Below are 21042 nucleotides of genomic sequence, written 5' to 3'. Positions count from 1 at the left end.
AGCGTGGAATGTTCGTGTGTCCAGGACTCCCAGAGCACCAGGTAAGCAAGAGCAAGGTTTGTGTCCACCATGTGCATCCCTAGTATTAAAGTAGAAAACAGTCGAGTCCACCCTCTCTCTGAACGCCTCGCTACCTAGAAATATTACTGCAACTCCACCCACGCTTAGTCTCGGACAGGGTGAATGCCACTCACAGCTCGCTACTCATGCTCAATCCTTGCATCTGCTGTGGTAGCTTAGCACCACCTCGCGTGCTGAGAATCCCAAAACGTAGGAATACTTCCGAGCAAGTCACGAGGATAGATATGCCAATAAGCACTATGATAATCCAGGTGATCCTGGACATCTTGTTATCAGAAATGTAGTCTGACAACACTTCGGCCAGGTCGAGAAATACTCGGCAGCGTTCATTGAGCACCTGGATCCGGGGCTTGATTTCCAGGTACTCGCGCACTGCTGTGTACAACGGATGTAGGGTCGGCTCGGAATCCCAGATCAAGTTCGGTACATCAAGCACATTCGATGCTATAGACCACACGAGTTAGCTAGCCCTCACTTGACAAATACCGGGGTTGCCAAAAAAAAAAAAATACAACTTACACAAATTGACATCGACGCGACTTTTGAAGAGGCCTCCAAGTAGTTTGATGACCTCTTCTCTTTTCATACCCAGCTCTCCCGTCTTTGCCAAGCGGCCCGGAACGTCTTTAGCTGCTTCCATCTGTGCTGCCATTGCTTCCTCAAAGAAGCTCAGTTTGGTACTTTGTGCAATGGCATGGCTGATCGCCAGCTTGATCATGTGATCACCATTCCGTAACGTGATCATGTCGTTGTATACTCGTGGCCGGGCAATGTCGTTGTTGTACTCGAAATGGAATTCCTCTGTCTCGAAATCTTCCTCTTCCATTGGATTCGTCGTCAGAATAGTTGGCGCAGCAATGTTCGTGTCAGGATCAACAAGTGTTGCAAACGCAAAATCGGCCAAAACATCTTTCTCTTGTCGTTCACTGAAATTCCAGAAGACAACCACGCCATAGCGAAAGACATACATCTCTGCAAACCGATATGCATCAAAGGGTGTTGGGCCTGAAGGGCTATTAGACCTTTGTGAATTGTTGCTGTCACGTCGATGCCCATTGATTCGTGGTGGATCAATTCTCTGTTCTTCATCATTCGTCTCCACTGGTTGCTCTTCTGGGGTATAGTGTCCTCTAACGGAATGCTGTTCTTCTTCTTCGGCATAATATGGTTGTCGATAATTGCGCTGCTCACTGCGTTCTATAACTTCATCCAACACAGTCCCGCCTTTAGCACTCTTGACGGGGGGGCTGCTCCGAATCCTGTAGCCCTCTGATCCGGGCAGTAAAGGTAGATGATATGCACAGTACAAGCAGTCGTCGTAGAGTTTTGCTCGTGCGCCGTGCCGTTGGCGGACAAAAGCAGCAACATTTGCCAACTTGTATGCTTGAGCGGTACAGTATGCTGTTACTCTTGGCAGTTCTTTCTCAGTCCGCCTTGATTTAGGTAATCTCTCAGCATAACTCTTGACTCCCTCCCTCCCCAGTTTCCTGAAAGCCTCATCATCCTTGGGCGGGCCTGTGTCCCCACCAGGACCAAAGTCGCCCTTCTCGTCCTCCTCCTCTACAGCCTCCGGGAGAAGGACCAGTTTTTCCGAGGTTTTGGTTGAGCGGGAGGGGATGTGCGGAGCAGCGAATCGGCCAGTAAGTCGAGGGTCTACAGGCTTGCCTGAGCCCGTCCGAAAGGTTCGAGGTCTCTGCGGCTGTCTCTTCTGCATAGATGGAATATCGGAGGCATATTGTAGAACGTTGTCAACTGTAATCAGTCGCGAAGCCTGTCGCTTTGGACTAGGTCTCCCTTCACGGGATTCCGGCACCTGCTCAAGCTCGATATTAGCAGTGTAATCATACAATGGTGAAGACATAATGGGGGGGGGTTGGTGTACCAGAACACTCGGGCCTCTTCTTGCGGTCGAGCTCGGCGGAGCCATTGCTATCAAGCGTAACTTCCTATGGTAATCAGAAAATGTATAGGTAAGAGCGTATAGTCGCCCGATTGCAGGAGGCACGGCTGGTGCTGAGAGCAAATCCTCAAGGAGTGTATGTTGGAAGTGCAGGCCAGTTAGATCACGACTGCCGCGAACGTTTCAGTTGGTGACAATTCAGGCTTTGCACGTGCCTTGCGTCATAGACTTGGCAACATGAACCAGACGGGTACGTATGCCGAGGTTATGCTGGGTAGCCACGTGGTCACCGAGTTGCCTTCCTCGGAGACATCCATGGATTTCGATGTATTTCCTAGTATCCCTCATGCCAGCCTTGCGGTGTTGTTTGTTGCCTGTGCTGCCCATCCGCGTACATTGAACTCCTATTCCGTTGACCAGTGCCCTAGTGTAGATGCGCCATGGCCTGACTTGGTTCATCTACACATGGAGTCACTGAAAACCCGAATGTAAGGCCTGAAGGTGATTAGTACATGATTCCTATCACTCGAGACCAGAGTGCCACTTCCTACTCATGATTAATTCCAACAATATCCTTGATCCACCTGCAATCCAAGAATGGAAGACCTACCGGAAGAGATCTTGGTTGACATCCTTGACTGCCTTGAAGTTGAAGACTTAATTTCTGTCCAAGAAACATGCAGTTTCTTGTCCAAATCTGCACGTGCCAACACGTTATGGCGTTACAAATGCTTTGAGAAGTCCCCCAGTGCATCCATGATGCGGGAGAAGGACATACTCAGCTCGTTGGCTGGAGCTTTGAAGAGTCTTTCGCTCTCCGATGAACCCATGGAACCTCCTTCTTCTATACCCAACGGAGAATCCATTCGTCCAGAACCACAGACCCATGCAAGTCGAAGGGCTCAGGCAGCTAATAAATGGGATCTCTCTGCGGCTGGTGAAGCTGTTGACTGGTATTCAGAATTCAAAGCAAGGCATGCACCGCTGACTACGGAGTGGCTTACTGCTGGCCGCAGCGACCACGAGGAGATTCGAGGTATCTCAACTATAGATCATTCCTCCAAGCTAGTCGGCTATCTCGAAGACCACAGTCTACGAATTTGGGATCTCCGCGAAGAGGTCAATGGGAAAAGGTACTTTCGAGAACTTGGAAGAAGCAAGCCGGCCCTACTATCGACTCCATGTACCAATACCGTCGAGTCGTTCGTGATTGACTCCGTGGGTTCCGTCACAGCACAGCAGAAATCATTCATCGCCGTTGGCAATGTCTTGAACGAAGTGGATCTCAACACACTGCAAGTCGTCTCACGATCGAAATACGCATGGCCGATAACAGCCTTGTCACAGACCAGCGATATTGAGCTTCCCCTCACAGTTGGCACGCAATGGAGCTTACATATCCTGGACCCGCGGGCCCCGGTGAAGCCTCTTGAACACAAGCTCGACGACCGCGTTGAGGAAATCCCAGCCACTCCTGGCGCCTCTACAGCGCTCTTGCCGAATTTGACCGACGATTCTGCCCTCCTGCCTTCTCAATTTGGCATAACCTCACCCTTCGCAGCGAGTCCTGGTCCATCGATCTGGGCGCCTGGTTCGCCTAGCTGGAAACCATCCCACAGACTCCAAAATCCACATTGGATGGCATATGCTCGCGTCGAGCCCGGCCCACTAGCAATCCTCCACCACGCCGAAAACGAGATCCTCACGGGCGGCCGTTTCCCCAGCATCCTGTCATTTGACCGTCGCTACTTCCCACGCCTCCAATATGTGATTCATTCTTCTGCCAGCCTCTCAGGATTGGCGTCCATACCCCACCGCGCCGCAGGATCTTCACCCAGTCTTTCCAACACATCTACCCTCGTCGCGTGTGGAGAATACCGTGGACGCGGCTCCCTAGAGCTCTACTCACTACCCCATCTCAAACAGAACTCCGATGGTGGAGATGCAGAAGCTCTTTTCAGCTACAAAAACCGACAAGACGCGGCAAGATCCAAGCTTCTCTCGGTTTCCACCCACGGAACGAAGATCGTCTACTCAGACAGCGAAGGCGGACTCAAATGGGTGGAGCGAGATGGCCGCAGCCTGGTCAGGAAATGGAACATCAACAACTTCGATCTCGCACGACCCGTCTCGAATATGGCCTCCATCTCCGGCGACCAAGTCGCGCGGAAAATCGTCCCTCTCACGACCCATGACTCGGAGTACGGAATGCGCGGAGACGGCGATCTGTTGATCTGGACCGGGGAACGTGTCGGGATCGTAACGACCAAGACCCAACGCGTCGACCATCAACAAATGGTGAGCGAAATCGAGGACGATGAGTTCCTGGGAGAGGAGCAGAAGCAGAAGGAGCGAGAGGAGGAGTACTCCAAGGCAATGAGGCGGGCGCTCGAGCGCCAGGCTGATGAGAGGATATGGATGAGCCGCTTCCGTCTCAAGAGCGGACGATGGTGAACGTTCGCCATTGACTGGCTGGGATGGACTCTAGAAATGGGGACAAGTAAAGTACGAGACAGCGGGCACTCGCCTTGTTGTCAACGGATTCCTCAAGATATTAGACCGCAACACTACCTAGACAGCTTAGTAGACAGATATATAGATAAATACACAGATCTCACACACACACACACGCATATCTGTCTACATGCAAGAAGAAAATAACAAAGGTATTTATCGACCTAATTTATGCCATCTTATTTCATCTCTTCTAGGAGGGTATCCGAGAAGTTAAAACTAGTAGAGGTATAGTAAAGTATGATAGACAGGTAGGAAGTGACACGAGAACAGGAAGGGCATTATGCGGCTTGGACTCAGAGCGACACCCTTGATAAGCCCGTTGGCCCCTCGCTCCCTGATTCCCTCCGTCGCAAGGAGGTTGACTAATGTAAAACGAATTATTCAAGGCCATTTCATTGTATTGCATGCATGGTTATGCACTGGGGCGGCAGCGGCGTGGCTCATCTCTCTCTCATCCTCCCCTCATCTCATCTCGTCCCGACTCGAAGGGATGGAGAGAATGAAGCGTCTTCGAGACTCACAGCAATCACGATTCACAGCGGGGTCGAGCTTCCACATGAATGAGTACCACCGCCCCAATGCACCTCTTATCTCGCGACGGAGCTGATCGTGTCGCTCGCGGCACCACCATTCGCAGCATCCCCAGCGAGGAGACCAGACGCGTCGGTGTTGGATCTACTCACCACGCCCCGATCCGCAGCGATATGCTGAACGTGGGAGACTTGCCTATCCTTTTCGATCTGGCTCATCTCGCCGAAACCGTACCAGGCGATGACAGCGACGCCGAGTAAGCCGGCGATGATGCTGAAGGTTAGTGCTACGATGCCCTTGGCCTTGAATCCGCTGGGGAGCGGTCCTGAAGGCATGTTCTGGCCTGTAAGGTCGAGGTAGTCCTCCGTGTTGGCGGCGGCGTTGCCGATCGTGGGTACCGGCGGTGAGACGGCTGCGCACGCGGCGAAGTGGTCTTCTGGGATGGTGAGGGTTTCTTGGAGGACGAGTGGGGCCTGGAATTGAGGGGAACATGGGAGGTTAGTGGACGAAGAGAAGCTGGGCGAGTTGCTTTGGTTTGGGGGTTGTGCGGGAGAGGAGGAAGGAAACGTCATGATTCGAAGGAAGTCGGGTTTGTAGTAGAGAGAAGGAGAAGAGGAAGATCAAGCATGACAGCACATGAAACATACCTCGACGAAAGTCATAATCAGTCCAGAATCAACATGCCACTCGATGTGGCAATGGAAGACCCAGACACCAGGATTATCGGCCCTGAAACGCATGACGATATGGCCATTTGGCCTGACAAGGATGACATCTCGTCGCATGGGCGTGGTGGGATACACCACCGAGCCATTGGCTACGGATTCTGGGTCGAAGTCTCCCGATTCTTCCTCGCCACGGAGGATTGTCTGGAACGCGTGGCCGTGCAGATGGAAAGGATGTTTACCGGGGTCCTGGTTGTTAAGAACAATCTCCACGACGCTGTGGTGATCCAGGACGAAAGAGTTGGTGTTGGTCCCGTAGACACTTGCATTGGTGGCAAATTCTCCAGCGCTAAGTGCCGTATACAGCGAAGGAACCTTGGGAGCGACATAGGTGATGCCGCTGAAGAAAGCGTAGTTCTAAGAGGTGATCAGTCAAACCTGAAGAGTATATAGGGAGATATCAGCACATACGGCACCATCACCCAGATTGTCCATCAAGACATCTAGCTGGACGACAAGATCCGGATCGGGTAATAGTTCCTCGCCATCCGTAGGAACGAGTTCCATGTCATCAAATGGTTCAAACTCTGCAATTTCAGCCGCCTCTGGCATCGGCAATGAGTCGTCGTAGACCAGATACGATGTGACATTTGGGTTGAGGCCATCCGGGATCTGATCGAAAAGATCCTGGTCCATGGAACCCATAATGGCAAAATTGACATCCGTCTCAGTCCTAGTTGTCAGGAGGACACCATAGCGCTGCGCAGCTGTGATGTAGAGCAAGCTAGCCTCTGCAGGCTCATGATAGACACCATCAACTTCAATGATACGAAAGGTATGCCCATCGATCCAGAAGTATTGTGCTGCAAAAGCAGCCATGTTGACAATACGTAGGAAATATGTCTTGCCAGGTTGGATTAGAATTTGTAGACCCTGGGTATCATTCATTAAGGCAGATTGAGGTACTGAGAACGTAAGCAAAGGGCTCGAATTGGGATTTCGACGGGATTCTGCTTACCTGGTTCGGCGCCGGTAGGGTTGGTGACACTCAGGAATTTGGCGATCAAAGGTGGCATCTGCTCATGGTACCAGTCCGACAAGGTCAAAATCAGTTCTTCATCGAATTGGTCTTCATATGGGTTCTTTGGGTCATGAACAATGAGAGGACCGCGAAGTCCGTCGGGATATTGTCCACCAACATGAGAGTGGTACCAATACGTCCCAGGCTGGTTAATCTAGAGCTGGTCAGCATGGCCAGGATTGACTGCTGGTACGAGCTTACTGTGAAGTTATAAGTGAATGAAGCCCCAGGAGCAATCTGACACTGGGTTCCTTGAGCGACTCCATCCATGTGGTTTGTGCCGTTCTGATACATGCCATGCCAGTGAAGCGAAGTTGACTGGTTTCCCAGGTCATTCTTCACATTCACCACCAGCCGGTCACCGATGTTAACCTCGATTTTGGGAATTGGCCATTCGCCATTGATACCGATTACTGGTCGGTCTTTCTGTCCATCAGGGTTTCTAATTACCCAACCAATGGAAAAATCGTAGGTGCGTGTTTCTGCGGCAACAAACGAGGTCAAGAGGAGGATACTCGCCGTAAGGAAACTGGAGAGGGAGAGTGCCATTATGCCTTCTCCTTCTCAGATGAAGGAGACACTTCGCAAGAAAACGTGCTGATGGAGAGAGGAGACAACAGAACAATGATGGTTACCGTGATCAGATAAGATCTTTGAGACGGGGTTTGAGCTAGCGAGGCGAACTTTTCCCTGACCTGCATACAGAACTCGGTGGTTGTCGAAAATACTAGACCGTCGTTTGACTGCGGTCGTTCTGCTTGACACGAGGTCCGATACAGCTCCGGTGTGGAGCGTGCTGCAAGAGTCTGACGATGAGATTAGATTATCATGTGAGCAAGGTCTCGATCAGGAGGAGATGGCCATCGCACAGCAGATTTCAATGACTGTGCTACCGAGAGGAACTGATGGAATGTACCGCACTACTGCCAGGGTGGGGAACAATCCAGTTTGCAGTGGCCAATTGATGCTGGTAGCATGCTTACATGTGGGATGTTCCCATGATGTAGGTTTCCAGTAAGCGAACCTGGTGGATGTTTGGATCTGCAAGCTGGATCATTGGAAAGACCAAGGCGGTTGCCAAACGTCTTGGCTAAAGCGTGATTTCTGAGTGAGGGAAATCGGCTGGGATGGAGACCTCGATCTGTGCTGTGTGTGGAGTTTGGGCGTGAAGCAACCGGAAGTGGCTTGAGCTCGATCATGGACTCGGCGCGTAGAGACATGGTCTCTTGGGTTTGATGTTGGTGGTTGATTATCCGTCCTCCGTATCCGTACTCCGTACGGAGTAGCGCCAGTGCCCTGGTGGGTGCTGGGCCAAAGAGTGAGTGGTGTGATGGATATGTATGTGCACGTATGAAGATCAGATAAAAGTTTTCTCCCAAACATCTGATCTAATCTAGGCCATCTAGGCCCAATCAGCACAACATTAGCGAATGCAGCTCCCCACCCACGTTTTTGTTATCTGATAAAATCTGTCAAACTCCAACCATGACTTTGTATCTCGTATTTGCCGTCCTCTTGAAAATTCTTATCCGTACTTCATTGAATGGACGGATGATGAACCTTTCTTCGCGCGAATTGAAGATTGTCCTCGGAGAGCGCGACTTACTACAGTGCGTAGTTCCCGTGCGCCTTGTGAAAAGTCAAGCAACATCAACGCCCGGTCCAAGCATTTAGGAGAATGGTCCAAGCGAGAGCTAAGCATTAGTACCAAGTAACGTCTGGAACAAGAAAACTGGGGCCCAAGCTGCATAAACCCCCCTTCCTCTATCCGGGCCGACCTACTCGCGGTCGTAGGAGCCATGTAAAACCCAAGCGAGTGTGGGATAGGTGCATGAAGGAAGCATGGTGTTGTAGGATGTGATTTGACTGATCGTTCAAAGGATTAGCTTTTTCTGTGGGCAGGACTGCACCTTGTTGCTGATGCCCGTCTATTCGGCACTGGTGGTCAGCCCGTAACAATTCTAAACCGCAGATCGCCGTAGCAGTGAAGCTTCCGTACGCCTGATGGGACAGCAAGGTAGGCTTGCAGCTTTTGATGTGCATATCCCTCCAATTCGGGAGATTACTGGCGCATGATGGATTTTGTCAACTCGCACGAGGTAGCCGCCATGAGGAAGGAGGTCCTCCAAGCTGTCGATCGTATGGTCCCAACACGGTTCTCGTATCCAGAAGAGCGACATCGGCGGTGGACTGACAACTGGTCCAAGTTAGCATATGATGATTTTTTTCTTTTCTAGAAAACTTGAGGTGTTTCGGCTTTATTTGCGGCCTAGATCAGTCCTCACTTGTTCGACCAAAGTTTGGCTGCCGGTCGCGTTGGAATTCCCTGGCCAAGACCCCACCTAAGGTGACATATTCCCCTCCTGTTTAAGCCTTGCTTCCCGGCTCTGAATATCTTATCTGATCTAAGTCCCTCCCACTCGTCGCTCCTCTAACTTTCTTAAGAGGCAGTTTCCTAGCCATTGTCACACTTTGCACACCCACTGTTGCTGTGCCAGGCGAAGCGGAAAACCAAGTTGTCTCGCTGTCGAGCCTGTTTGTTGGATTCTATTATTCACGATGGTGAACGTCTTCGCCGTCCCTGTCTTCTTCATCGTCTTCAGGGAAACGCTTGAGACAAGTATTATTGTGTCTGTGTTGCTCTCGTTCCTGAAGCAACAACTAGGCCCAGATCGAGACAAAACAGTATACAAGAAACTCCGCAACCAGGTGGGTGCGCCTTTGACAGACGTTCGTTCTTTGATGGGAACCTTCACTTACCTCTGGATGAATACAGATTTGGTGGGGCACACTTATAGGTTTCTTGATCTGCTTGGTCGTAGGATGCGGCCTCATTGGCGCCTTCTACGGCATCGGGAAGAATAGCTGGCAAAAGGCCGAATACATCTGGGAAGGTGTATTCGGGATAGTCGCATCGCTCATCATCGCCCTGGTTGGTGCTGCCCTCTTGCGTATCTCCAAGATGCAGGCGAAATGGCGGCTGAAGCTGGCCAAAGCGCTGGAAGCGAAGGACAACAGCAACGCCAGGCTCGGCAGTCGCTTCAAGGCATGGTGTGAGAAGTATGCCATGTTTCTGCTACCCTTCATCACGATTCTTCGAGAAGGCCTAGAAGCCATTGTCTTTGTTGGTGGCGTCAGTTTGGGCTTACCGGCCTCTTCCATCCCGTTGGCAACCATCTGTGGGCTTGCAGCTGGAATCGCGGTCGGCTTCATCATCTACAAGAGTGGCAACATGGCTCCACTTCAAATCTTCCTCATTGTCAGCACTTGCTTCCTCTACCTTGTTGCCGCTGGCTTGTTCTCGCGAGGCATTTGGTATCTGGAGGCAGATAATTGGAACAAAGCAACTGGAGGCGACGCTGCCGAGAATGGATCAGGCCCAGGCTCCTATGACATCCGGCGTAGTGTGTGGCACATCAACTGCTGCAATCCTGAGTTGAATGGTGGCGGCGGCTGGGGTATTTTCAATGCCCTTTTTGGATGGCAGAACAGTGCCACATACGGCAGCGTGATCGGATACAATGTCTTCTGGATTTGTGTCATTGTTGCATTCGTCTTGTTGCGATTCAAAGAGACCAAAGGCCGCTATCCATGGGGTAAGGCCAGGGCTTCCAATACCTCAGCGCCTGCGAGAAAGGGAAGCGACGATGAGACTAGCGATGGGAGCGTTGGCCCTTCAGAGAAGCATGTACATGGCACAAAGGCTACTGAAGTACCCCCCAGGGTATAAAATGGGTTCGAAGTAGTCAATGCTCTGCACTGGCTGAAGACTTCTGAGGAGTCGAGTCAAGATGTTGCGTTCCGTCATCGAGGAGATTCAGATGAGGATGGCACGAAGGAGAAAGGGTTAGGAGGGCTTGCGAGAGCCACGTCCCACATCCTGGTGGAAGGGACACCAGTGCGCGCACTATATCTCAGATGTTTGTCAACCGGTCATTTTTGCAAGCAACAACCCTCAATTGATAGTATACTAGCATATTGTAATAAATGCAGGACCAAGAAGGCTATTCTCGTCAATGATGCGAAATACATCAATCGTCATTGGCCCACCAACAGACAAACCTCACGTGATACACCATTATTTGCCAACAGCAGCCAACAGCAGCCAACAGCAGCCACGCCCAACAGTAATTAGAGCAGAAATCAACATTCCATTAGGTGACGGGCCAAGGCCGTAATCATGATAAAGCAAGCAATGTGCCTGTTTGATAACTTGTTGTGCACATATATTCCTATTGCGATCTCAGGCTAGCGAATTCGCACAGCCTGCATGGACTAGAGTACAAAGTGCGCCATCACCACATATCTTGTCATCTCTCCATCATCAGGTTTCTGGTCGATCTTACTCTGCAGCTGATACGAGACAGAAGGTTTGACCACATATACTTAAGATCTGCAGACTGGAGAATTGCGCTAGCCTGGTCATCAATGGTGTGCATCGAAGCTAGAATGTCCTTCACATGGATAGGGCCTTTTCTGATTGAACAAGTTGCTGTTCTATCCGCTGGGCCGTGCGGTAAGCCGCAGACCCACAACCATGCCCTACAGCCATGGCTGAAATGGGTTCGAAAGATCGGCCAGGGCACAACATGCAGGCACTGGGGGCTCTTGGGAGGTCCTGTGCAGTAGGCGTATCGAGAGCTCTGCTGGGAGCGAATGCGACTGCGGCATCGCCGACAGGGCCCAAAGCTGTATTGAATGAAGCTATAAATTAGTAATACAGGGGGATCGGGGGAAATAGCAACGCTTAAAAGCAGGGTGTGCAGACGCGAGAAAAACAAGACGTGGGTCTCTGTCGTGCAGCAGGTCCGGAGGATCTACAAGTGTTGACTAGAAGTTAATGCTGTAGTGGTTAGTAATGCTCCCTCGGCTGTGGCGTAGAGTCCTTGGGGAAGGTCGTAAGTTTTCAGGGAGCGAATCCTTTTTTGTTGTTCCTCGCCGGTCTAACTCAAAGTGGTGCTACCGGATGTTGATATCGGAAATCAGAGGTAGAAGCGAATAGTCAAGACGGTCGTCGACGCTTTGGCTCCGGTGTGCTGATGTCCAAAAAGTCAAGATCATCTTCAGCCTCGGCTTTCCTTTTGGCAAGCTTGGCTTTGGATGGTGTAATGGGTGGACTTGGTACAACCGACACTTCGCCTTCCTGCTTGGCATTGACACCAGACTCGGCTTCATCATCCCAGTCATCCAGACCCACAGCAGCCATGTCATCCTTGACTGGCTCCTGATCAACCGCTGCTGGGAAGATTTGGGTATTAAATTCTTCTGGTATCAGAGTAGACATAGGTTGGCTGACTTCTTGACCAACCGCGTCTTCTGCAAAGGATGCTTCCTCGCCAAAGTTCTCGTCATACTCGGCATGCTCCTGCTGATCAACGAAGCCCTGCTGATCTGGATTCGCCACACTAAAAAGGTCTTCGCCCTCGACTTCGTCGTATAGTTCTTGGTTCCCAATATCGTCCTGGTATGCTTCAACAGTATGCGAGCTATTGGTCTCGATTTCATGGACCTGTTCATGTTTACTTTCCTCTTGGTTCGCCTCTTGATCTTCATCATCAAGCGTGCTAATATCAGCGTGTTGCTCCTGGTCTTCATAATGCAAATGGTGGGCAACGGCTGATACAGCGTCAGCCGATGCGTCTTGTTCAAGGGCTCGAACGCCGCGGTCTTGAGGTTGGGAAGGTTCATCGGCATCTTCAATGGTGTCCTCTGTGGCATGTTGAGTGTCGATACTGTCTTCATTCATTTGAACTTGGCCGTCGCTACTCGGGGCGGGCGGTAAACCATGAGAATCAGCTTCTGAAACTTTTTCACCCTGATATACAGTAGTATTCACACTTTCGTTTTGATCTTGCCGTGTCTCGACCTGCCCAGCCGAATGGGTTGAGTCTTCGAGAGGGGTATCAATGTGGTCGGCTGCTATTTCGGCATAAGTCTTCCCGTCGGCACCAGCAGAAGCAAGGTAAGCGTATTGCGATGCAAGGCTCACCCGACTGCTGAGATGGCAGTACAAAGGTTCAGACGGGCCATCCACATCATTGTGGCAGAGATTCAGATATACTTCGAGCACATCGGCCAAAGTGATCTTCGCAGAGTGTTTGGAATCCTCGCAGATGTGAAGACCTAAGCCGGGGACATCAAGGACAAGCTCATCGTGATGATCAAGTGTACCGGTCAAGATTTCACGGCACGCAGCTAGGAGTTTGTCAAGAGGTTCAAAGGCAAGTGAAGGATCAGAGAGGAAGTAGACTGTGGATTCATCTCCAAGCATCGGGGGAAATAAAGACATCTCTTCCTCCAGATAGACCAAAGTAACAGGATGGACATTACTGGTCTTTTGGATTTGAGTTTCATTTGTGTCGTGGACAACCTCTGAATGGGCATCTGCATCGTCACGCGTAATGTCCTGTGGAATCAGTGGCTCGTGCTTGCCTGTTCCAGGTGCAGGATTGTCTTCTTGTGGTTCGGAATTTTTCGAGATCTGCTCTGGATAACCGGAGGAGGATTCCGCATCTTGCTCCTCGTCGAGTTGAGGTGGAACGAAATCGGTCGAGTCCTGTATGTGATCCAGATTATCAATTGCGGAGGAACTATCTTGGGGCTTGTCGTGAGTGGGATCTTGAGTAGTCAATTCGTCATCGTTCTGGAGGGCATTGATAGAATCGAGTCCACCGGGGTTGGTTTGATCATCGGTGGCTGCGACATTGGCTTCAACTTGGTCTACGTCCGGCTGGGCCTCAACATCGTCGTTATTCTCCTCGTCATCCTCGTACAGGATATCATCCTCCTCCGCCGGAAGCTGCTCGACAAACGAAGCCATATTGTAATCGAAATCGTGTGCTGTGGTACTTGCCTGGTCAATCATATCGTCGTCGGGCAGATCTTGCATTAAGCCATCGTTTTGATCCACCAGATCGGCCTGGTAATCAATCATCTCATCTTCGATGACAGAAGGATCGCGAAACGGGTCGAGGTCGACATCAGGATCATCTGGTTCTGGTCGTTGAAACGGCGAAGAACCCACGTCCATTATGTCAGGTAGATGCGACGCGTCCATGTCTGGGAAAGCAAGGGAGGGAATTGCACTGCCCATGATTTACAGGTGGTGGCACGGAGCCCGAGGCAGTTGGGCGGTCGCTCTCGCAGCAGCAGACTGTTCGTCTTGTCTTACAGGGAGGTTGAGGATTCTGAAGTGAATGGGGGGGGTGATTGGGGTGAAGAGAGTGGGTGATCGGAGGATGAGTTTGAGTTCAAGGTGTTGGGCTAGTTACACTGGCTGAATCAAGACAGTGAACGTTAGTATTTTGTGTATGTCGGGGAGTTGTTCGGTGTCCAGGACAGCCTAGAACAATCAACAGTAACCGATAACAAGATGGGGTGGCGGAGGTCTTGATGAGGGAAAACTGCAGGCAGCAAGAGGGATTCGAAGGAGACGGGAAGACGAGGAGAAGAAGCCAAGCGCCAAGCGCCAAGACTCGACGATTCTGTTCGTAGACAGAAGACAAGCTCCTTCAGTGTTCACGTGTCCGCCGCTTGCAAAAACAAAAATCGCACTCAACTTGAGTCACGTGAATCAGCAGCTAATAAAGCAGCATTTCTGAACTCTGGCTGCGATATCTATTAAGATGAAGATTAAATGGTCATGCTAATAATTTCGCCCCAAATTCCATCAGGCTCTGATCTAGGAAATGCGTGGTGGAGCACAGAACACGATATAAGAGACCCGTTCTATTACACGGGGGCAGTACTACCTTTTAGATGGAGTTGTAGATGGATACGTTATGCTCTTGAACAACGTAAGTTGAACACTGCTTATGACATGCTTTCCTACATAGGTACCTAGTTCCTTTCTCCTAAGACCCAAGTTGTCATAGACACGTTGGGTACAATGGTGTCCTCGCAAGGATACGGAAAGGCACCGTTGCGTTATATCCTTTCAGTCTGACATCGATATTTCAGTCACGGAATGCACGAGTCACTCCTAAAGCGCACTCCCCCCCTTCACTCTCTCGTCAGACAGTCGTTTATCCTGGGCATTCATGAACCGTGGCCTCTCAGAAATAACTGCGGATGTCCACATTGGCTCTCCCTCAATTACGACGGTTCCAGCATCGACTCTCGACAACACTTCTCTCGTTCTCCCACCACAACTCGCCGAAATGGTCGTCTTAGCAGCCTCCATTTGCACGCGAGGCGGCAAGGCCCTCCTCTCTCGTCAGTATGTTGAAATCCAAAAGTCTCGAGTCGAAGCACTCTTGGCTTCATTTCCCAAACTTGCAGACTCCTCGACCCAGCACACAACCGTCGAGAGTGAGAATGTCCGCTTTGTCTACCAGCCACTTGACGAGCTCTACCTTGTCCTCATCACCAACAAACAGTCCAATATTCTGCAGGACATAGACAGTCTTCACCTGTTTGGCCAGGTCGTCACCTCCATTTGCAGAAAGCCCGACGAGCGCGAAATCCTCCGCTATGCCTTTGAGTTACTCTCGGCTTTCGACGAGCTCGTCACCATGGGCTACCGAGAAAACCTCTCCCTCTCCCAAATAAAGACTTTCTTGGAGATGGAGTCGCACGAAGAACGCATCCAAGAGATCATCGCCCGTAACAAGGAACTCGAAGCCTCCGAGGAGCGGAAACGCAAGGCAAAGCAACTCGAACTACAAAGGAAGGAAGCCGCTCGAGCTGCCGCTTATGGACGCGGTATTGCTCCCAAGATGCCTACACAGCCAACCTACACCCCCCCATCCCGTCCTGAAACTTACGACTCGTATGAGGCCGAGAAAAATAAGACTGCCAGCAAATTTACCCCCAGCCGGTCTACGAAGGGCATGCAATTAGGAAAGAAATCCAAAACATCCAACGCTTTCGCCAAAGTCCAACAAGAGCTTGGTCCAGAGGAAACAGAAGCAGCACACCCCACAGCTGACTCGACCACCCTTCCAGACCGAACGGTCTCCGCATCTCATGCCCACCATAATTCAGTCCACTCTAACACCAATCCCATAACAATCACCGTCAACGAAACCCTCTCGGCAAAGCTCTCACGAGAAGGTGCTCTAAAGTCCTTCGAGGTCAAAGGCGACCTGCAACTCAAAATAACCGATCCTGCACTTGCCAAGCTTTCCCTTTCCGTGCATGCTATTGAAGGGCCGCTGAAAGCCCAGTTTCGCACCCATCCCAACGTAGATCGCAACCTCTTCACGTCCAATAAAGTCCTCCAACTGAAAGACACCACAAAACGCTTCCCCGCCAATAACAGCATCGGTGTCTTAAGGTGGCGAGCCACCGCTCCTGCAGATTCGAACGATGTCCTACCCATCACATTTACCGCCTGGGTCAATAAGTCCGACGACTCATATACCATCACCCTTGAGTACGAACTTGTCAATCCCGATGCCCACTCCCTGCAAAACGTCAGCGTTACTATTCCCTATAGCTCTGCAGAACCCGCCGTCTCGTCCTTTGATGCCATATACCAGGTCACTGGTGACAGCCTGGAATGGACGATCGGTTCGGTTGACGCAAGTAACCCGACCGGTGCCTTCGAATTCGAGGCCCAGACAGACGATGAGAGCGAATTCTTCCCCATAAGTGTCAGCTTCGAGCTGGAGAAGCCGTTTGTGGACGTGGATGTTCTTGGCGCAAAATTATTGGAGATGGATGAGGATGTAGATTTCGAGAAGACCATCAAGGCCGTTGCAGATGGCTTTTTGATCGAGTAAAAGAGGAATGACCGCTTACAGCTTGATTCGGCAGTGTGAATCCTGATCCGATCATGAGAACGCTGTGTCTTCGGTACAAAGCGTGAAGCCATGGTGTTGATCAGGAATGAAAGAAGTGGGATTGACAGTCTCACGGATATGACATATGATGGAATGGCACAAGAGGAACTGCGGAGAACTGTAATCTACCATGCAATCACAGCCCTGGGGACAGCGTCACCTTCCGGAACGAATTCGGTATCGAGATAGAACGAACAAGTGAAACGAGATCTAGTCTACGATCTACGTACAGGTTCTGCGTGAAACGCAATAGGCATGCAGCATACCTCAGCTTGCGACCTAAGCACTCAAGTGAAGCAGACTCATCAATGCCAATCAATACCACCTTATATAGGTAGTAGCAGCGATATGATTTTGACGTAGTAGGCTTTATTTATACGTATATGAGAATGCAAATGCCACCTGGTCCCTACCTATGCTACTTAGTATGCATGCGGCTCTCAAGCGGTACCAACGTCCTCCCCATTCACCCATTAATTTAGGGACCAGAAGATACCCCGTTTCTCGAAAGCAAGATGCCGACATGTGTGATGCTTCCTTGTTCTTCGGTTAAAAGGCTTTTAAAGCTAGTGAGCGAGCGAGCTGACCAAAAGAGGCGGCGGGGGCATCAGATTCAAATCCGGTCCAAGATCATGCCTCCTGTGCTACGTACTGGGCTAGTACGTTTCAGGAAGAGCCGGCCCGTTGGGAAAGAGGAGGGGGCAGATATGGGAAAGCCGCCTCCACCTCCTTCGCGTCGTCATGTATGTGTGTCTGTTAAGTGGTAATGCCAGTTGCGGACATTAATTTTCCGTACCGTGCGATTAGTGCTTCACCCGGGAATTGATTAACGGTCATCTGTGTGCGTATGTGTCGCTAATGTTGTTTCGGTCGTAGATGTTTCTGATGGCCCTTTCCATCAAGTAAGAGATGGAGGTTGAAGTCTGATGAGCGTGACTGAATGGCGATAGTCAAGGTGCTGAAAGAGATGGAAGGTCATGAAGTCGTGATGATGCTCTTATACTGCCAGGGTGTCCGCCGCCGCTTCCCACCAAGCAAAGAAACGACTACCACCGGCCATGAATTGTGGGCAGTGGACATATCTTCAGCGAACGTCTATCCCAGCGCTGGGTGACATGAATCTCGTCAAGCAAAGCCATTTGTCTGTCAAGGCCCCCTCGTTAAGAACTGGGCCAGACGCCACTATCAATAAGCTTGAAAAGATCCCACTCGGCGGCCGCCTCGGTCTTGAAGTTCCAGAAGATCCAACCCTGTACCTTGCTCTCGAAGACGTCGAGCTGGGCGCGGATGTAATTCGCATACGAACTCTTCTGATAGTCGGACCATTGATCGATCAAATTCACATTCGCACACGACCCAATATACTCCGAGGAGTCATACGAGCCGTCGGGCTGGCGCTTGGAGTAGGTTCCGTCGTAGCGGGCGCCAATGCCCAAGCCGTTGAGCGCGGGTGCGCAGTCGGTCATGGCCGCGGACCATTCGCCGACGACGATGAACTTGTCCTGGCCCTGGCCCCACGTGTTGGCGTGCGAGTACACGTATCCAACGTGGTCTTCTGGCGATAGTTTGAGGAGCTCTGGGATGAATGCTTGGTACTCGTGGTGGTCGACGATCGCCCCTAAGCTGCCCTGCCCTGTCAGGAAGCTGTTCCACTGCGATGGGTTCTGGAATCCGTCGTGAATCACCACGGAGGTTTGGCCTGATTCGCGCACTATGTTGAACCCTGCCTATTTTGGTTTCAACGTGACGGCCCCCAACGTCAGCATAAGCACTCATCCATGAGATTTCTACTTCGTCCACGTGGGGATTGGAAACACTCACCTCATAATACCCTTGCGTTGCGTCTCTACCGCCACTCAGACCAGCCATGTATGGCTCATTCAACAGCTGAATGCCGACAACCACATCCGCGTACTCTTGCGTACCATAATGTTTCGCGATAATTCCAATGACGTCTAGGGTGGCTCCGACTGAGTCTCCTCTCGTCCATCCAGGGTCTGAGGTCAACTGGCCTGAGTTATCATATCCGTTTTGTGATAGTGGTGTGCCTGGGGTTCACGTAAGTACTCACACTTTCTTCAGAGCAGGGGAAACAGAATTCAAAGACGAAACAATATGCGGGAGAACGAGTAGAACGGAGAAGAACGCACCATGCAGGTCGATCCAGACCTTGAGGCCAGTCGCTCTGGCCCAACTAACTGCCTTCTCCAGATAATCTGCTGCGCCTTGGATATAGGGATCTCCTTGATACTTCTGAAACGCCCAGTACCCAACAGGAATCCGAACGAGGTTGAATCCGCTATCTGCGATCTTCTGGAAATCGCCCTGGGAGACCCAAGTCTCCCAGTGACTGCGCAGGATGTCACCGGCATTGGGGACGTTCTTGGTCAGTGTATACTCGTCCACGACACTGCCGTCAAATTGCTGGAATATGGATGGCGTTATCCAGGGCTCCAGAACTAGCCAGCCTCCGATGTTGGCCCCCCGCACAGGAGTGTTTCCATATGGAAAGTCCCGTTTTCGTACTGGAGACCTGGCCGTTCAGGACGGTCAGAGATTTGGTCAATGATACGATTGTTGTTTACTTACGCAGTAGACGCAGTTGCCAACAGAGCAGTGAGAATTGTTTTCCCCAGCATATTGCTACGACGCTGGAGATAGGATCCTGAGGATAAACAATCAGGCGCGACTCAATTGCTCACCACATAGGTCCGCCGTTAATTTGTCGTGGAAGGGAGAGGGGTGAGAAGCTCGAGTACTTTCAACGATGTACCTTGGCTTTTAATGGCGTGCAGGGAAAGAGAATCGTGACAATCAGAGAGAGGACCAACTCAGAGGAGAGGGTGCCTTTCGGAAGGAAGTATTTCACTAGTATAACTAGAAGGAGCGGGGTTAGGAGAGATGAGGTGCCAGTGACACAAACAGGTGGTATATGAAAGACCTACAGTGAGGAGAAGTATGCACATGAAGATCGGGAATTAGCCAGGCATGGTCAAATATGTGTCGATCTGGAGAAAGCTCATACGATCCACACCGAATGCAGGCAAAGATCCTTCTGTTGGTAGATGGGCTCATGAATGTGACGACTGCGGGTTGTTTCTTTCACGTAACTTGAAGTGAATTTCGGCCTTGATACCTGAACATGAGAGGGGGGTAGAGCATGCTGCAGCATGGAGTTCGTGGGTTCAATGACTGGAGTCTTGCAAGGTATGAGGTGTTGGCTGGTCAAGTGGTGGAAGTGGAGCACAAGCGCACAGCATAGCTTCGAGCTTGAGCCGAGGAAGCACATCAAAGGCTGTTTGGTAATATGGAGCATATTATGGGACTCCTCACAGGGTACTCTATAGCACAAGCCTGGACCTGAGCAAGAAAAGCAAATCAAGACTTGATCGCTGAGGGGCCCCTGGCGCCAATGAGTAGACACGATCTCGGTGTGAGTTCTGCGTGGAACAATAAAAAGAGGATCAGGAAAGGTGTGGTGGACCATTCCGCCGATGGTCAAATTGAAAATTGAAAGACATGGCTAGGGAAAGCAAAGAATCCTTTGTTACAAGCACAACCTACCAGAAGCTCATAAAGGTGTGGCGAAAGAAATTCCAAAGTGGGTAGTGTTGAAGGCCGAAAGTGGTACGGGGAGAAATCTAAATTGAGACTAGGAGGGAGTAGTTGACCCTGGCGTGCTATGTCTTGCAACAGCTAACAGAGGACAGACTGGACAGCGTTCCTGATCAAGCACACAGGGCGGATCGACCGTGATCTGGCAATGTCGATCGATGATGCGGAATGGGCAAGCATTCCGCTCCTTGGCTATTCCTCGTCGGGTGACCATGGGGAAGTCTAGCATTCACAGTCCTGGTCCTCTACTAGAGGGCTATTTTGCGGGTTTGTTAAGTGCTTAGTGTGGCACTTGGTATGTCTTGAACTGGCCAGATGTTGCTCCATGACACAATGTCGCATCGGTAACGGCGACGGGTGGCGCCAATCGGCTCGCATTCCAAGTCAGGCACACTTAGTGTCTGTGACTCTCTGCCGGCCAGCCATGAGGAGTTGTGGTACATCAATTCCACGGAACCGAAGCTGAAACTGCTGCTGACTACATCGTATGCATGTCTTGCATTCACATGTTCCTGTTGATGCCTCGGGTTCCTGGCATTCCCCAAATCCCACATCCCAGCAATCGGCAGCATACGCACAGCCAGGGTACCTTTTCGGGGGTGGGCGGCTAAGTCCTCTCTGGTCGAATCGCAAGCCTCCTCGGTTTGTCAGGGTTGAGGCTTCCCGCCTCCGCCACTGTGGCTTCAACCACGATCCCTTTTCGCCCCCGGCTTCCCACACCTCAAATCAATAAAGAAGAACTTCACAGGCATCTGGAGCGCTGAGACCTTGTTTAACGCCTTGTTGGCTCCCAACAGAGTCACAATGACCGTTAACGTGTCCTGATATACTCCGCACCATGATCACCGCCATGGCCACGTAAGCAAG

The 21042-nt window shown here is 51.0% G+C and overlaps 7 protein-coding genes across 7 annotated transcripts; 3 read left to right on the top strand and 4 right to left on the bottom strand.

Moving 5' to 3' along the window:
* Nucleotides 1-190: 190 nt before the first annotated feature.
* On the bottom strand, nt 191-1942 carry A1O9_07849 (uncharacterized protein; the record flags this gene model as incomplete). Its single annotated transcript, XM_013403404.1, has 2 exons — nt 191-525; nt 601-1942. The coding sequence occupies 2 exons, from the start codon at nt 1940-1942 to the stop codon at nt 191-193; spliced, it is 1677 nt and encodes a 558-aa protein (XP_013258858.1).
* Nucleotides 1943-2578: 636 nt separating this feature from the next.
* On the top strand, nt 2579-4435 carry A1O9_07848 (uncharacterized protein; the record flags this gene model as incomplete). Its single annotated transcript, XM_013403403.1, has 1 exon — nt 2579-4435. The coding sequence occupies one exon, from the start codon at nt 2579-2581 to the stop codon at nt 4433-4435; it is 1857 nt and encodes a 618-aa protein (XP_013258857.1).
* Nucleotides 4436-5085: 650 nt separating this feature from the next.
* A1O9_07847 (uncharacterized protein) lies at nt 5086-7324 on the bottom strand (the record flags this gene model as incomplete). Its single annotated transcript, XM_013403402.1, has 5 exons — nt 5086-5502; nt 5677-6111; nt 6166-6659; nt 6713-6929; nt 6977-7324. 5 exons carry the CDS (start codon nt 7322-7324, stop codon nt 5086-5088), a joined length of 1911 nt encoding a protein of 636 aa, XP_013258856.1.
* Nucleotides 7325-9334: 2010 nt separating this feature from the next.
* A1O9_07846 (high-affinity iron transporter) lies at nt 9335-10505 on the top strand (the record flags this gene model as incomplete). The annotated part of the gene is made up of 2 exons (XM_013403401.1): nt 9335-9484; nt 9552-10505. The coding sequence occupies 2 exons, from the start codon at nt 9335-9337 to the stop codon at nt 10503-10505; spliced, it is 1104 nt and encodes a 367-aa protein (XP_013258855.1).
* Nucleotides 10506-11777: 1272 nt separating this feature from the next.
* On the bottom strand, nt 11778-13862 carry A1O9_07845 (uncharacterized protein; the record flags this gene model as incomplete). Its single annotated transcript, XM_013403400.1, has 1 exon — nt 11778-13862. Exon 1 carries the CDS (start codon nt 13830-13832, stop codon nt 11778-11780), a length of 2055 nt encoding a protein of 684 aa, XP_013258854.1. The 5' UTR covers nt 13833-13862.
* A 1072-nt stretch (nt 13863-14934) lies between these two features.
* Nucleotides 14935-16500, top strand: A1O9_07844 (uncharacterized protein; the record flags this gene model as incomplete). The annotated part of the gene is made up of 1 exon (XM_013403399.1): nt 14935-16500. One exon carries the CDS (start codon nt 14935-14937, stop codon nt 16498-16500), a length of 1566 nt encoding a protein of 521 aa, XP_013258853.1.
* A 1220-nt stretch (nt 16501-17720) lies between these two features.
* A1O9_07843 (uncharacterized protein) lies at nt 17721-19199 on the bottom strand (the record flags this gene model as incomplete). The annotated part of the gene is made up of 4 exons (XM_013403398.1): nt 17721-18287; nt 18382-18608; nt 18711-19093; nt 19150-19199. 4 exons carry the CDS (start codon nt 19197-19199, stop codon nt 17721-17723), a joined length of 1227 nt encoding a protein of 408 aa, XP_013258852.1.
* Between the last annotated feature and the right edge of the window lie 1843 nt (nt 19200-21042).

This window comes from Exophiala aquamarina, assembly GCF_000709125.1.
Source record: "Exophiala aquamarina CBS 119918 chromosome Unknown aczIA-supercont1.6, whole genome shotgun sequence".
In the NCBI taxonomy this organism is placed as follows: domain Eukaryota; kingdom Fungi; phylum Ascomycota; class Eurotiomycetes; order Chaetothyriales; family Herpotrichiellaceae; genus Exophiala; species Exophiala aquamarina.
The sequence above is the reverse complement of the archived record's forward strand: the minus strand, read 5'-3'. Positions and strand labels throughout refer to the sequence as shown.